Source organism: Ranitomeya variabilis, chromosome 4 (assembly GCF_051348905.1).
Source record: "Ranitomeya variabilis isolate aRanVar5 chromosome 4, aRanVar5.hap1, whole genome shotgun sequence".
In the NCBI taxonomy this organism is placed as follows: Eukaryota; Metazoa; Chordata; class Amphibia; order Anura; family Dendrobatidae; genus Ranitomeya; species Ranitomeya variabilis.
The window spans coordinates 753,176,575-753,193,945 of record NC_135235.1 but is presented as its reverse complement, the minus strand read 5'-3'; the positions used below and the strand labels follow the sequence as shown (position 1 = coordinate 753,193,945).

Here is a 17,371-nt window from a genome sequence, read left to right as displayed (position 1 = left end):
TAACCTATTTTTAGACTTAACAAGTGGTCCTCATTCAGTATTTACATGAAGGGTAAGAATGCAGACGAGATCAAATAGCATTACTTGATTATTTAAACTATCTGCATAGCTTTTCCCTCTCTGCTTTAGAAGTCAATAAACATGCTAAATATGCATTGTTTTATTGAGCCAAACAGCAAACATCACTAGTGATCAAGGATAAGCCACAATAAGGGTATGTGCACACGTCAGGATTTCTTGCAGATATTTTCCTGACAAAAAAAACGGACATTTCTGCCAGAAATCCGCATGCGTTTTTACCGCATTTGATGCATTTTTGACACGCTTTTGGTGCGTTTTTTTCCCAAATGCATAGAATAGCGGGAAAAACGCAGAAAATCCGCAAAATTAATGAACATGCTGCTTTTTTTACCGCGATGCGTTTTCGCGGAAAAAAAACGCATTAATGTGCACAAAACATGCAGAATGCATTCTAAATGATAGGATGCATAATGTATGCGTTTTTAATGAGTTTTTATAGCGTTTTTACCACAAAAAAACGCGAAAAAAACTGAACGTGTGCCCATAGCCTAAAAGTCAATATTCCAGGCTTACACTAACAAAAGTCTGTTTTCTTGACCAACCAGAAAACAACACTTAAATTTGAAAACAAACAAACATACAGATAACATTCTATTATTCTTCATTTGCTAAGAATAGTTTTCTGGTTAATTAAGATACAATGCTGTATGTTGCTTGGTCGTGTCACACTGGGCCAGTCACTCCGTGACATTTTCACACTAAATAATGGCACAGATCCTCCATACATTATGGTTGCACACATCCCTAGTCTTTATAAGGATATTTCACTCATTCCTTGACAGACCGCAGCCTGGCCATTAGAAGCTGCTATTGATCTTTGGAGCAGGTAAGGCTAGGTTCACATTGCGTTAGTGCAGTCCGTTCAACGCATACGTTAAACGGACTGCGTTAACGCAAGTGCCGAAAAAGATTGCGTTTATGCGATCGCACTAGCACAGATGCTCTATCTGTGCTAGCGGTGACGGACCTGAAAACACTGCAGACTGCGTCCGAGGGTCCGTCACAGAATGACGGCACATCGCTAACGCATGCCGATTATGACATGCGTTGGTAATGCGCTACATAATGGCAGTTAATGGGTGCACTAACGCATCCGTTACATAGCGTTAGTGCCGCTATGTAACGGATGCCGTCAGCGCATTGCTATTAACGCAATGTGAACCCAGCTTAAGGTTTCCCTGAGTAGTACATATTGGGCCATCTGAAAACTGAGTTTAGCCTAGGAGAGCTTGCCCTACTAATTAACAGCTGTTACAATACCAAACTAGGGAAGTCACTATAGGAGAAAAACACAAGAATTATACTGTATTTTTCACATACTATCTATTCCTGACACTGGAGTGGCTTATAATTATAAACTTATGAAGTATATAGTTTGAGGTCTGGGATCTGCCAATATGTGGCTGGTTTTCTGACTGTTTCGGATAACATGATACATGGTTTTAGTTTTTTGTCTAGTTTTGCTTAAATATAGGTCAATATTAGTCTCCTGATGAGTTGCCTTTGGTGAGGACGATGAAACCCGTAGAAATGAGAGGCTTGGAGAGTGAGTGTGTATACGTCACCTCACCCTATATACTGAACTGTGGGGTACATGTTTTTTCTATTAGTCACCTACTGACTAACCTTCAGGGGGTAAATTATGGGTATAGTTTTACATTTGGAATTAATAAAGTGTAGTTTATCCTTTTGTCAGCAAACATGAGGAATGACAAGAGACAACCCATTTAAGAAGATTCAATTTTGGTTAAAACTATTCCAACATTATGAACATAAAAAAGGCTTCTCCCCTATGTGATGTCTCTGATGTTTATTAACAGTTGATTTCCAAGTAAAGTATTTCCCACATTAAGAAAATGAAAAAGGCTTCTCTGTGTGACTGCTCTGATGCCTAACAAGAAGCGCTTTCCTGTTAAAACATATCCCACATTCTGAACAGGAAAAAGGCTTCTCCCCTGTGTGAGTTCTATGGTGCCTAACCAAATCTGATTTCAGGTGAAAACTTTTCCCACATTCTGAACAGGAAAAAGGCTTCTCCCCTGTGTGAGTTCTATGATGCCTAACCAAACCTGATTTCAGGTTAAAATATTTCCCACATTCTGAACAGGAAAAAGGCTTCTCCCCTGTGTGAGTTCTATGGTGCCTAACCAAATCTGATTCATGTATAAAACATTTCCCACATTCTGAACAGGAAAAAGGCTTCTCCTCTTTGTGAGTTCTCTGGTGAGTAACAAGATTCCATTTCTGGTTAAAACATTTCCCACATTCAGAACAGGAAAAAGGCTTCTCCCCTGTGTGAGTTCTATGATGCCTAACCAAACCTGATTTCAGGTTAAAATATTTCCCACATTCTGAACAGGAAAAAGGCTTCTCCCCTGTGTGAGTTATATGATGCCTAACCAAACCTGATTTCAGGTTAAAATATTTCCCACATTCTGAACAGGAAAAAGGCTTCTCCCCTGTGTGAGTTCTATGGTGCCTAACCAAATCTGATTTCAGGTTAAAACATTTCCCACATTCTGAACAGGAAAAAGGCTTCTTCTCTTTGTGACTGCTCTGATGTCTAACAAGATTCCTTTTCTGGTTAAAACATTTCCCACATTCTAAACAGGAAAAAGGCTTCTCCCCTGTGTGGGTTCTCTGGTGACTAACACGATTCCTTTTCTGGTTAAAACATTTCCCACATTCTGAACAGGAAAAAGGCTTCTCCCCTGTGTGAGTTCTATGGTGATTAGCCAAATCTATTTTCAATTTAAAACCTTTCCCACACTCTGAACAGGAAAAAGGTTTCTGCCCTGTGTGGATTCTTTGATGGCTATCAAGATTTATTTTCCAATTAAAACATTTCCCACATTCTGAACAGGAAAAAGGCTTCTCTTCTGTGTGATTTCTCTGGTGACTAACAAGATGCCATTTCTGGTTAAAACATTTCCCACATTCTGAACAGGAAAAAGGTTTCTCCCCTGTGTGAGTCCTATGGTGCCTAACCAAATCTGATTTCTGGTTATAACATTTACCACATTCTGAACAAGAAAATGACTTATTTGCTTTAGGAGCAGTTTGTCTTTTAATGCCTCGTTTATGACTTTGATTTTCCTTAGTAGTTAGCAATGAATCAGAAGATGGGACCTGTTTCATAGGACCAGATGACAGATCTTTACTGTGAATGGATGATGATATATCTGGAGTAATGGCATTCACTTCAGTTGTATCTTGTAGGATCTCAAGATCATCAGATTTAAAAACTGAAGATGTCAACTGTCCCTCTGATCTCCTGGTACAGTCATCTGCTAAGATAAAAAAAACAACATATTTTTAATAAAATATCCTTGAGTTTTATATTTTTGAACATTTCAACTTAAACCATCCATAAAAATGGCAAGCTATGTAAAAACTTTATTTACTAAACAATAACTGTTCACAGTCTAAGGCCGGGATCACACATACGCGAGATACGTCCGAGTCTCGCAGGTGAAAACCCAGCTCTGGTGCCGGCACTCCGGAGCGGAGCGTGCAGCCGCACAGCAACACATGGAGCCGCACGCTCCGCTCTGGAGTGCCGGTGCCAGATCTGGGTTTTCACCTGCGAGACTCGGACGTATCTCGCATATGTGTGATCCCGGCCTAATAGAAAATCTTGTTGGATGAACCAGTAGTGTGTGGTGTTCAACTGTTTGTTCATTCTGCCTCCCAAATATTGAATAAAAAGAATCAATCAATGTTATGTAGGCAAAAATAATACCAATTCTCATCTCACAAAAAAACAAGTCCCCTGTCAGGTCCATCATCGATCAATGGATAAACAGAGGTTAGAATATAGCACGGAGAGTCTCCCAATAATTAAAACTTAACTTTTAATCACTAAGATAAAATGGACAAACTAACATGACAAAATTAACACATGTGAATAAGGTGCTCATGAAAACCAGTGCGCAAGATAAAAATTGGTTTGGTCTCACCAATGGGAACGACAAACGTCCACAGCAGGTTCCTCCTGTTGCCTTCTCTAGATAGGAGGAGAGGAAAGAGAGGGAGGGGGTTATAGGGCTTTACTAAACTCCCTGTCGTGCCCCTTGTATTGCTCCTGTCCTAACAAGGACAGGCCCCAAGTTTACCCTGCTAGGGACAACAACCATCCACTACATATAATATATAAGTCTCCCTACGTGTTTCCTCCCCAGTCACACAAATTCATTAGGGGAGTTGATTTAAAGCCAATGGGACAAAGTATAAAAAAAAATTAAGTGTCCGTCATCTAGGTAACCCTGCAGTGCCAGGGTACCTATGAATGGATGTGACAATATGTGTCACTGCCTATGGGTAGTTATGAATCCCTGTGACTGGGGAGGAAACGCGTAGGGAGACCTATATATTAGATGTCGTGGATGGTGATTGTCCCTAGCAGGGTATACTTGGGGCCTGTCCTTGTTAGGACAGGGGCAATACAAGGGGCACGACAGGGAGTTTAGTAAAGCCCTATACCCCCTCCCTCTCGTTCCTCCCCTCCTATTTAGAGAAGGCAACAGGAGGAATCTGCTGTGGACATTTGTCTGTTCCCATTGGTGAGATCAAACCAATTTTTATCTTGAGCACTGGTTTGCACGAGCACCTTATTCACATGTGTTAATTGTGTCATGTTAGTTTGTCCATTTTATCTTAGTGATTAAAAGTTACGTTTTCATTATTGGGAGACTCTCCGTGCTATATTCTACTGATATACAACACCTATTGTATAGGTGTGACCCATCTCACACTTTTGCTAGGTTTGAAAAACAGGTTCCCACACTATTAGCAGCTCAAAGGCTGTTGAAAAGCAACAGAGTCTCTATAAACCAATCCAGAAAAATCCGCTCTCACTTCTGAGTCTTGCAGTGAGCTCAAACAACATTTAGGATCCCTGTATTTAGCAAAATTATAGTGAGAAGAATCCACTTACTCTGCGGTGTGTGTCTCCTGGAGCACAATCTGGGCACTATGTGCTGGGTAATAAAATGGCAAATGTGTAATTTTCACATCCACTTCGTGCTAATTTCCAGAAAGTGGATGTGGATTCAAAATATTCACTCCTCCTACACACGTGGTCAAAATTGTTGGTACCCCTCGTTTAATGACAGAAAACCCCACAATGGTCACAGAAATAACTTGAATCTGACAAAAGTAATAAATCACAAATCTATGAAAATGAACAAATAAAAGTCTGACATTACTTTTCAACCATGCTTCCACAGATTTAAAAAAATAAATAAAACTCAGGAAATAGACCTGGACAGAAATGATGATACCCTTAAATTAACCGCTTTGTGACCGCCAACGGTAGATAAACGTCAGCGCTGCACAAAGCCCTGCTAGCGCCAACGTTTATCTACCGTTTGTCGGTTTTGTGCTCATCAGGACCCCCACGTACCTTATAACGAGAGGATTCTGGCGCACAACACTTACTGTGACCCCCGACCTCATTGAGACTTGATTGGTTCAGGTCGTGATGACGTCAGCGTCACACCAGCCAATGAGACAAATCACTAAGAAAGTGTGTTGTAGCAATTAACTTTCCCGGGCGATCTGCCTCATAAAAACGCTGTTTCTCCTCAGATGTCCATTCAGTGAGAGATTAGAGGAGAATCAGTGTTACAAGTGCTGCTGGCAACAGCTGTGTCAGTCAGCGATCTTGTTATAAAGTAAAAATAACAGATAAGGCAGGTTAGGGTTAGTGCTATAGTTAGGGTTAGTGCTATAGTTAGGGTTAGTGTTGGGGCTAAAGTTAGGGTTTATTCTAAAGTTAGGGTTAGGCTAAAGAATTAAGCTGTTCTCAATTGTCTCCCCAATAATTTGGTCACATCAGTGTTTTCTATTTCCGAAAAAAACAGAAAAACAAATAAAATGGCCCATCAGTATTATAGTGTAGAGGAGGCTTATGCACTTTTATGTTATGACAGCGAAGACAGCGCAGTGCCGGATGGGGATGTGGATTTCGAGGGCTTTAGTAGCAGTGACAGTGATAGCTCAGAAATGAGCAGTGATTCTGGTCGATCCTCACACACAAGGACCAGTACAACAAGAAGGACCAGTAACGCTTCTGGAAAAATGTCTCCAACTCAGGGAACAATGCCCAGTACTAGCAATGTCCCTAGTGCCCGTGAGTTGGTGCACACCAATGTCCAAAGGGCTTTGCCTCTTGATGTAGCATTTCCCAGATGGGAGGATTCGGATTCGGCTACTCCATTCATCCCTAATTTTACTGCCATTCCTGGTATAATGTGGAGGTGGAATATTTTGGACCAATCAATTTTTTTTAATTTGTTTGACAGATAGCTTGCTAGAGCATAGTGTCCTACAAAGAAATTTATGTGTGTCCCAATTCATCAGCCAGAATCCATGGCAATCATGGTAATACGGCCGGACTACACCACCGATAAAGCAGCCACAGCCGGTGACTGAGAAGAATCTGTGACCTCTCTGCATTTAGTGATTACTACTCACCTGGGTAGTCATATGTGGGAATCTCCTCTTTACACCACTCATCCCCCCTCACATATGTCTCTGTAGCATTAATATGGGTCAGATCTTCACCCTGAAACAAATATTATAAGTCACCGACAGATGGAGAAGTCACATCTATGATCAGCTCTAATCCTGCCATCTCCACCGTTCTCATTACACAAGTATAAAACATATAATACTGGTGGATAAAACAAGACTGAGCACAAGACCTTCACCGGCGTCTACACATCATAGGGGAGATCTCCTGACACCTTCTCTCCATCTACCTGATGATCCTGAGGAGCATTGGGATATTCTTGCTTGCAGTCCTGTGGAAGAAGAGGACGGGGACATCTCTCTGGTGTTGTCCTCTTACTGGATAGATCTGGAGGAAACACATACAGGGACTGAATTCATTCTTTACATACAGATAATTATAGGCCGTGTATATTTAGTCCTGTCTATTACCTGGTGATGTGAGGGGCTGGGGAACCTCCATTATGGCGTTTTTGTACAGATCTCTGTGTCCTTCTAAATACTCCCACTCCTCCATGGAGAAATAGACAGCGACATCCTGACACCTTATAGGAACCTGACACATACAATGATACCGTCATCCCCCCTATCCCTTCATAGCGTTACTGTATAATGTCCCAGCATTCCCAGCAGTGTCACCTCTCCAGTCAGCAGCTCAATCATCTTGTAGATGAGTTCTAGGATCTTCTGGTCATTGATGTCCTCATGGATCAGGGGGTGAGGTGGAGGCCCCGTGATTGGGCTCAGGGGTCTTCCCCATCCCTCAGACACAGGGTCCTGACAGCGATCACTAGAGGTCTTCTTCACCACTGTGTAATCCTGGTAATGGAGAGACACATTAATAAATCTCACTACAGACATTTCCAGAGTCCTCACCTCTCCAGTTCTGTCCATCTGTTATTCCCATAGATAAGAATGATGTAATGTGACGTCATCAGAATCTCTCACCTCTCCAGTAAGCCGGAAGAGGATCTCTAGGGTGAGGTGTAATATCCTCTCCGCCATCTTGTCTCTGTCCATATCCATCTGTGATGGGTAAATCAGGAAAATTCTCTTTTGTAGAAGATCTTCACTGAGAGGATCCGATATTGTAGAGACCTGAATGAGAAGATGAGCCGATGTAACATCATAAGAATCCTGTGTAATAATACAATTACTGGAGATAATAAGGGAAACATATGAGGAGATTTATTATTTTACAGTATTTAGTTTCCTTCTTTACATCTACTAATAAATCCTATATATTTAGGCCACAGACAACAAGCAGTTTCTTCCTCGGAGTCGGCAGCTGAATACGTTCCTCATAGACTCATCTTCCATAACGCTAATTCTCGTCTCATTTACCGACCCTGGAATCGGCATTAGCAATACTGCAGGAGATATTCATTACACGCGACATGAGAAATAACTACTTCATGATGAGGACGACATCTTCATCTTCTACTACGGCTCTAGAGACATATTTGGCCAGAGTCGGTCACTGACTCCATCACCACCGGCCGTCTATATGAAGGTTTCCCGTCTTCCTCGCACTGTAATCTTCTATCACGTTAGATCTCAGCTCTGATTCACACACAGAAGTTTGAGGCTTTTAAGGCCCCGTCTCACATAGCGAGATCGCTAGCGAGCTCGCTGCTGAGTCACTAGTTTTGTGACGCAACAGCGACCTCCATAGCGATCTCGCTATGTGTGACACGTACCAGCGATCAGGCCCCTGCTGTGAGATCGCTGGTCGTGTCCGAATGGCCTGGACCTTTTTTTGGTCGTTGAGGTCCCGCTGACATCGCTGAATCGGTGTGTGTGACACCGATCCAGCGATGTCTTCACTGGTAACCAGGGTAAACATCGGGTTACTAAGCGCAGGGCCGCGCTTAGTAACCCGATGTTTACCCTGGTTACCAGCGTAAATGTAAAAAAAAACAAACAGTACATACTCGCCTTTCGGTGTCCAGGTCCCTCGCCGTCTGCTTCCTGCTCTCACTGACTGCCGGCCGTACAGTGAGAAGTGAGAGCGCAGCAGTGACATCACTGCTGTGATCTGCTCTCACTATACGGCCGGATCTCAGTCAGAGCAGGAAGCAGATGGCGAGGGACCTGGACACCGAAAGGCGAGTATGTACTGTTTGTTTTTTTTGGTAACCAGGGTAAACATCGGGTTACTAAGCGCGGCCCTGCGCTTAGTAACCCGATGTTTACCCTGGTTACCCGGGTGCTGCAGGGGGACTTCGGCATCGTTGAAGACAGTTTCAACGATGCCGAAGTCGTTCCCCTGATCGTTGGTCGCTGGAGAGAGCGGTCTGTGTGACAGCTCCCCAGCAACCACACAGCGACTTACCAACGATCACGGCCAGGTCGTATCGCTGGTCGTGATCGTTGGTAAATCGTTTAGTGAGACGGGGCCCTTAGAAAAGCTGTTTTCTTTCCACAATCAACACGGACAGAAATTATCTGATCCCAAAGTCTCCATGTACAGTGATTTATGGGGTTTATTTCTGGCCTTAGGCTTTCCGATATTACAAGAAAAACACCAGAAAAACAAGATATTAAAATGTTTCTAAAGAAAATTGGCTCCAACAATTCTTGTAAAAAGAAAAAAAAACATGGAAAAAGCAGAAGACACATTTTATAATTTTTAACTTGTTAAACATCTATTAAAAATAAATTAATCTTTTAGTGCCCCAGAACATAGATGTGCACCGCAGGGACGGCACAGATGAGGCTTCAACAAAAACCCTGGCAGTTTAACCACTTGCTGCTGTGAAAAGCAAACATGACATCTAAGAAGGTGACAGAGTTTGGCTGAACGCCCCCCGCCCCCAAGTACTCGATAGTATGGGGCGGCCTAGTTATTACGATACTTACATGCCTAATAATGGGGTCTGGGCAGCAATGTATGAAGGTCTATTAGGCCAGAGGCAGCGTCCAATAAGTTACCTTTTACCGCCCCCATACACATTAGACTAAAGTTACATGAAAGCACTGATTTCGGGGGTTTGGGTGACTATATAATGTATTTGGGGCCTCCCGACAGATGATGTCAGGGCAGAGAAGGATCTGACATCCTGAATTTCAGAGGATAATCCGTTTGTTCTTCCTGTAGATAATCCTCCGCTAGAGGAGTCTGGAGGCGACTCTCTCATACAGACCCCAGGAAAGCTGGAATATTTGTGTGTATGGGGGAGTCGGGAGAGATGGCCGTCTGCCAAATGACCGTTCAGCCAACTCTTATCTCATGTGTATGGCATACCTCAACTTTTGAAGAAAGGAAAGAGGGACAAAGTTTGTGGCACGTGCAGTGGCAAATTTTAGGCCACGCCTCTAACCACACCCATTTCACAACTAGTCACACCCATATCCATGCCCCAACACACCTATTTAGCACTGCTGATCACACTGTTTCATAAACAATAATTATAAACGAAAAAAATATGGCCACACAGTGCTCCATACTGTATAATGGCTACACACAGTGCTCCATACTGTATAATGGCCACACAGTGTTCCATACTGTATGATGGCTACACATAGTGCTCCGTACTGTATAACGGACCCACATGACGCTCCATAATGTATAATAGCCCCCTTTTCCTCATAGATTGTAAGCTTGCGAGCAGCAGGGCCCTCATTCCTCCTGGTATCTGTTTTGAACTGTGATTTCTGTTATGCTGTAATGTCTGTTGTCTGTATAAGTCCCCTCTATAAGTTGTAAAGCGCTGCGGAATATGTTGGCGCTATATAAATAAAATTATTATTATTATTATTATTATTATTTAATAGCCCCACATGATGCTCCATACTGTATAATGGCCACACATGATGCTCCATACTGTATAATGGCCCCACATGATGCTCCATTCTGTATAATGGCCCCACATGATGCTGGGTACAGTATAATGGCACCACATGATAATGCGTACAGTATGATGGTCACACATGGTTACCTCACCCTCATAATTGCCTTCTCCATCACTACACACACACCCCTACACACAAACACACACACACCTTTCAACGCGCTCCCTAGCAGCAGCCGGCAGCTTCCATTCCCACTGCGCTGAATGATATCATCCAGCCACACCGTACCGCTGACTGCTCACGTCGCTGCAGCTCCGATACGCCACTGATGAAGACCTCTCCGTGTCTCCTGTGCCAGTCAGTGTCAGAGCGAGGAGCAATATCTGATCCGACCCGACACAGCTAGCTAGTGTACACTTCATACACACGCAACTCTGCTTCGTACACACACGACTCCGCTCTGTACACCTCGCACACACGCGGCTCCGCTCCGTACACCTCGCACACACGTGGCTCCCCTTCGTACACCTCGTTCACATGTGGCTCCGCTCCGTACACCTCGTACACACGCGGTTCTGCTCCGTACACACAAACATCTCTGCTCCATATACTTTGCACACGTGGCTCCGCTCCGTACACTTCATACACACATGGCTCCACCTCCGGACACCACTGCTCTGCGCCGTTCACATGCGGCTCCGCTACTTACACCTTGTACACACACAACTCTGCTCTGTACACACACAGCTCTGCTACAGCCACACTGTAAACACCTCCTGACCCCACACACAAACTTACCCTCATCCAGCACCATGACACCCAGCAGAGTACTGCATGTATACACAGAGGCCTCAATGATGTGACCCCTGACTCCTCCCCTCCTGTGACCTCATCACAGGTTCTGTGCACACAGAGCAGCCATATATGTGGTGTGCTGCTCTGCAGGTGGAGGGATGAGGCTGAGGCTCACATTGCAGTGCGGGAAAAGTGAGATCCCGCCTGTGACAGCGGGGTAGACTGTCAAAATCGGGACTGCCCGCTGGATCTGGGATGGTTGGGAGGTATGGTATGGGGCCATTAGTATTACACTGACAGGCAGTGATCATACACTACAGTAGTACAGGGCATCATCGGAGACCTGGTTAATCCAGGCAACGTCCGAGCCGGCATGACTCTCTTTGCTCTTGACACTCTCGTTTATTGAGGTGAGAACATTATACTGTGTGTGAGGGGGATGCCAATCCTGTGGAAAACATTATCCTGTGTCTGTGTGAAGCCACTATTGTGGGAACAAAATACTGTGAGTGGTGGATGATGGTACTGTGGGAACTTTATACTGTGTGTGGGGGTATGGTGATACTGTGAGAACATTATACTATGTGCGGTGGGATGGCGGTACTGTGAGAACATTTTACTGTGCGTGGGGGTATGGCGGTACTGTGAGAAGATTATACTCTTTGTGGTGGGATGGAGGTACTGTAGGAACATTATACTGTGTGTGGGGGTATGGCAGTACTGGGAGAACATTAAACTGTGTGTGGGGGGTATGGCGGTACTATGAGAACATTATACTGTGTGTGGGGGTATGGCGGTACTATGAGAACATTATACTGTGTGTGGGGGTATGGCGGTAGTGTGAAAATACCTTTTTTACGAGAGATGCCAGTGCTGTGGGAACATTATACTGTGTGAGCGGCATCATATATATTACATAAGGGGTGTAAAAAGGAGCATCATAAAAAAGACTCCTCAGGGCTGTGCTGCATTTGTACAGACCGCTATCTGCCGTCCAGACGGGACCATGTGACACCAATGGGAAGAGGGAGGGTTTCTGGAGGGAAGAGTCTAGAGGGTGCACCTGTTCAGGAGACCTTGATGGCGCAGTTACTGATATTATAAAGGCCGGAGCCCCAAAGGCAGAACAGATTTGGCGCCAAGCAAAGGAAAGGGGTGCGGGGAAGAATCTGAGGTACCAGCTCATGGTAAAGTGCCCGAGGCAGCTGGTTGTGGGGCAGAACCCTGCTTACAGGGCATAATGGGGGCATTACACTGTGTGGGGCCAAGAAAGGGGCCCTGTACTAGGAGAACAATCCGTTCCCTCACTTCCTGTCCTCCATAGTTGGTGTTGGAGACAACATGGACAATGCACGTATCATAGAAATCACTGAGATATATTGAATTTATGAGTGCTGAATATTTCCTGGACTCTGTTGATGAGATAAACCAGATACAAGACTGTGTAAAACTATTAAGGTACCGTCACACTCAGCGACGCTGCAGCGATATAGACAACGAGCCGATCGCTGCAGCGTCGCTGTTTAGGTCGCTGTAGAGATGTCAAACACAGCAGCTCCACAACGATGCAGGAGCGATCCTGTGACGTAACGGTGACTCACTTATCGTTCTCACAGGTCGTTAGCTCCATGTTTAACATTGCTGACATTGTTGCTTTTGCTGTCAAACACGACGATACACGCCGATCTGACGACCAAATAAAGTTCTGGACTTCTAGCTCCGACCAGCGATATCACAGCCGGATCCAGATCGCTGCTGCGTGTCAAACACAACGAGATCGCTATCCAGGACACTGCAACGTCATGGATCGTTGTCGTTCTCGTTGGAAAGTTGTTTAGTGTGAAGGTACCTTTAGGCCATGTGCACACGTACAGTATTTTTCGAAAATAATTTCACGAAAAAAACGCTTACATATTACTCCCATTATTTTAAGTGTATTCCGCATTTCTTGTGCAAATGTTGCTTTTTTTTCCGCAAAAAAAAAAGCAACATGTTCATTAAATTTGCGGAATTGCAGGGTTCCGCACACCTAGGAATGCATTTATCTACTTACTTTCCACATGTGGCTGTGCACACCATGCGGGAAGTAAGCAGATCATGTGCGGTTGGTACCCAGGGTGGAGGAGAGGAGACTCTCCTCCACGGACTGGGCACCGTATAATTGGTAAAAAAAAAAGAATTAAAATAAAAAAATCGGGATATACTCACCTTCGATGGCCCCCGCCCCTCAGCGCTGCCTGCTGCCGCTTCGGTTCCTATAGATGGTGTGGTGAAGGACCTGCGATGACGTCGCGGTCTTGTGATTGGTCGCGTGACCGCTCATGTGACCGGTCACGTGACCGCGACGTCATCGAAGGTCCTGCGCACACACACCATCTATGGGAATGGACGCCGCTGAGGAGATCGGCTGTCTGCAGGTGAGTATAACCATTTTTTTTAATTATTTTTAAACATTCTTTTACTATTGATGCTGCATAGGCAGCATCTATAGTAAAAAGTTAGTCACACATGTCAAACACTATGTTTGACAAGTGTGACCAACCTGTCAGTCAGTTTTCCAAGCGATGCTACAGATCGGTTGGAAAACTTTAGCATTCTGCAAGCTAATTTCGCTTGCAAAATGCTAAAAAAAAGCGAAAAAAATGGGAAAAAAACGCAAAAAAAAATGCGGATTTCTTGCAGAAAATTTCCGGTTTTCTTCAGGAAATTTCTGCAAGAAATCCTGATGTGTGCACATACCCTTAGGCGGTCAGGCCTGTGTTCTTTTGTGTGATGTCCTTTGTGTGATGTCCTTTGTTTCAGTGATAAGGCAGAGGTGCATCTACATACTAAATGAATATTAGCCCTCCAACCTAATGGAGGATATAGGTGTACACTGTGGAAATCTTGAATGAATAGCCTGTATCCTGTTATGATCCGGTGACCTTGGAGCAGCATGAGACTTTCTCTGGAGTAGGTGGAACCTGTACTGACCGCAAACCCTAAACTGACACCGCAACTAGAAGTAGCCGTGGGGTGTACCTAACACATCCTAGACACCTCGACACAGCCGGAGGACTAAATACCCCTATAGATAGAAATGGGAATACTATCTTGCCTCAGAGCAGAACCCCAAAGGATAGGCAGCCCCCCACAAATATTGACTGTGAGTAGGAGAGGGAAGACACACGCAGACTGAAAACAGGATTTAGCAAAGGAGGCCACTCTAGCTAAATAGGAAAGGATAGGACAGAATACTAAGCGGTCAGTATTAAAACCCTAAAAAATATCCACAGCAGATAATACAAAAATTCCACCATCTAACTAAGGGTACTGTCACACTATACGATTTACCAACGATCATGACCAGCGATACGACCTGGCCGTGATCGTTGGTAAGTGGTTGTGTGGTCGCTGGGGAGCTGTCACACAGTCAGCTCTCCAGTGACCAACGATGCCGAAGGCCCCGGGTAACCAGGGTAAACATCGGGTTACTAAGCGCAGGGCCGCGCTTAGTAACCCGATGTTTACCGTGGTTACCAGCATAAAAGTTAAAAAAAACAAACCGTACATACTTACATTCCGGTGTCTGTCCCCCGGCGTTCTGCTTCTCTCCACTGTGTCTGCGCCAGCCGGAAAGCACAGCGTTGACGTCAGACGTCACCGCTGTGCTCGCTTTCCGGCTGGCCGGCGCTCACAATGCAGAGAAGCAGAACGCCGGGGGACAGACACCGGAATGTAAGTATGTACGGTTTGTTTTTTTAACTTTTACGCTGGTAACCACGGTAAACATCGGGTTACTAAGCGCGGCCCTGCGCTTAGTAACCCGATGTTTACCCTGGTTACAAGCAAACGCATCGCTGGATCGCTGTCACACACAACGATCCAGCGATGACAGCGGGAGATCCAGCGACGAAAGAAAGTTCCAAACGATCTGCTACGACGTACGATTCTAAGCAGGGTCCCTGATTGCTGCTGCGTGTCAGACACTGCGATATCATATGGATATCGCTGGAACGTCACGGATCGTACCGTCGTAGCGACAAAAGTGCCACTGTGTGACAGTACCCTTAAGACATGGAATGTATACCTGTATCTCCTGAGAATCCAACTTGACTGAATAAATCCTTACACAGTCTAAGCTGGACAAGAAAAAACAATGAATAGTACTGAATTGTAAAGCACACAGCATGTGTGCTGCTGAAACAAAAACCAGACACTTATCTATGCTGATATGGCAGCAGGGCAGGAGGAACCAGACAGAGATGCAAAACCTCCAAGAACAATGGACAACTGGCAAGGACTGATGAATCCTGCACACCTAAATACCCCAGTGAGAACAGCAATAAGCAGGAACACCTGAGCAGGATTACAACCCAGGGACAACTGCAATACCACCAACAACCACTGGAGGGAACCAAAGAGCAGAATTCACAACAGTACCCCCCCCTTGAGGAGGGGTCACCGAACCCTGACCAGAGCCCCCAGGCCGATTAGGACGAGCCAGATGAAAGGCACGGACCAAATCAGCAGCATGGACATCAGAGGCAAAAACCCAAGAATTATCCTCCTGGCCATAACCCTTCCATTTGACAAGGTACTGAAGCCTCCGCCTCGAAAAGCGAGAATCCAAAATCTTCTCAACCACATACTCCAACTCCCCATCAACCAACACAGGGGCCGGAGGATCAACAGAAGGAACAACGGGCACCACATATTTCTGCAACAAAGATCTATGGAAGACATTATGGATAGCAAAAGAGGCCGGAAGGGCCAATCGAAAAGACACCGGATTAATAATCTCAGAAATCCTATAAGGACCAATAAATGACGGGAAGACAACCAGACCAGATCCCCAACCCGAAGCCGGGAACCAACACACCGACGACGGTTAGCAAAACGTTGAGCCTCCTCCTGAGACAACACCAAATTGTCCACCACATGAGCCCAAATTTGCTGCAACCTATCAACCACAGAATCCACACCAGGACAGTCAGAAGGCTCAACCTGCCCCGAAGAAAAACGAGGATGAAAACCAAAATTGCAAAAGAAGGGCGAAACCAAAGTAGCCGAACTAGCCCGATTATTAAGGGCAAACTCGGCCAATGGCAAGAAAGCCACCCAATCATCCTGATCAGCAGACACAAAGCATCTCAAATAGGTTTCCAAAGTCTGATTAGTTCGTTCGGTATGGCCATTTGTCTGAGGATGAAATGCGGAAGAAAAAGACAAATCAATGCCCAGCCTAGCACAAAAGGCCCGCCAAAACCTAGAAACAAACTGGGAACCTCTGTCAGACACAATATTCTCCGTAATACCATACAAACAAACCACATGCTGAAAAAACAACGGAACCAAATCAGAAGAAGAAGGCAATCTAGGCAAAGGCACCAAATGAACCATCTTAGAGAACCGGTCACAAACAACCCAGATAACCGACATCCTCTGGGAAACCGGAAGATCAGAAATAAAATCCATAGAAATATGCGTCCAGGGCCTCTCAGGGACCGGCAATGGCAAAAGTAACCCACTAGCACGGGAACAACAAGGCTTGGCCCGCGCACAAGTCCCACAGGACTGCACAAAAGAACGCACATCACGTGACAAAGAAGGCCACCAAAAGGACCTACCAACCAAATCCCTGGTACCAAAAATACCAGGATGGCCAGCCAACACAGAACAATGAACCTCAGAAATCACTCTACTTGTCCATCTATCAGGAACAAACAGTTTCCCCACTGGACAGCGGTCAGGTTTGTCAGCCTGAAATTCCTGAAGAACCCGTCGTAAATCAGGGGAAATGGCAGAAAGGACCACCCCTTCTTTCAAAATGCCGAGCGGTTCAAGGACCTCAGGAGAATCAGGCAAAAAACTCCTAGAGAGGGCATCAGCCTTAATATTCTTAGAACCCGGAAGATACGAGACCACGAAATCGAAACGGGAAAAAAACAAGGACCATCGAGCCTGCCTAGGATTCAGCCGTCTGGCAGACTCGAGGTAAATCAGATTCTTATGATCGGTCAAGACCACAATACGGTGCTTAGCTCCCTCAAGCCAATGTCGCCACTCCTCAAACGCCCACTTCATAGCCAAGAACTCCCGATTGCCGACATCATAATAGCGTTCAGCAGGCGAAAACTTATGGAAAAAGAAGGCACACGGTTTCAACAAGGAACCAACAGAATCCCTCTGGGACAAAACGGCCCCT

The 17,371-nt window shown here is 45.0% G+C and overlaps 1 protein-coding gene across 2 annotated transcripts; it reads right to left on the bottom strand.

Moving 5' to 3' along the window:
* Window positions 1-1,876: 1,876 nt before the first annotated feature.
* Window positions 1,877-11,294, bottom strand: LOC143766803 (uncharacterized). Of its 2 annotated transcripts, none has more exons than XM_077254765.1 (7): window positions 11,188-11,294; window positions 7,543-7,692; window positions 7,234-7,413; window positions 7,027-7,150; window positions 6,846-6,943; window positions 6,559-6,649; window positions 1,877-3,371 (listed from the first exon to the last, which is right to left on the bottom strand). In XM_077254765.1, the coding sequence occupies exons 1-7, from the start codon at window positions 11,191-11,193 to the stop codon at window positions 1,930-1,932; spliced, it is 2,091 nt and encodes a 696-aa protein (XP_077110880.1). In that variant the 5' UTR covers window positions 11,194-11,294; the 3' UTR covers window positions 1,877-1,929. The 2 variants fall into 2 exon arrangements, with proteins under 2 accessions (XP_077110880.1, XP_077110881.1); XM_077254766.1 differs by having other exon boundaries at window positions 1,877-3,368.
* Between the last annotated feature and the right edge of the window lie 6,077 nt (window positions 11,295-17,371).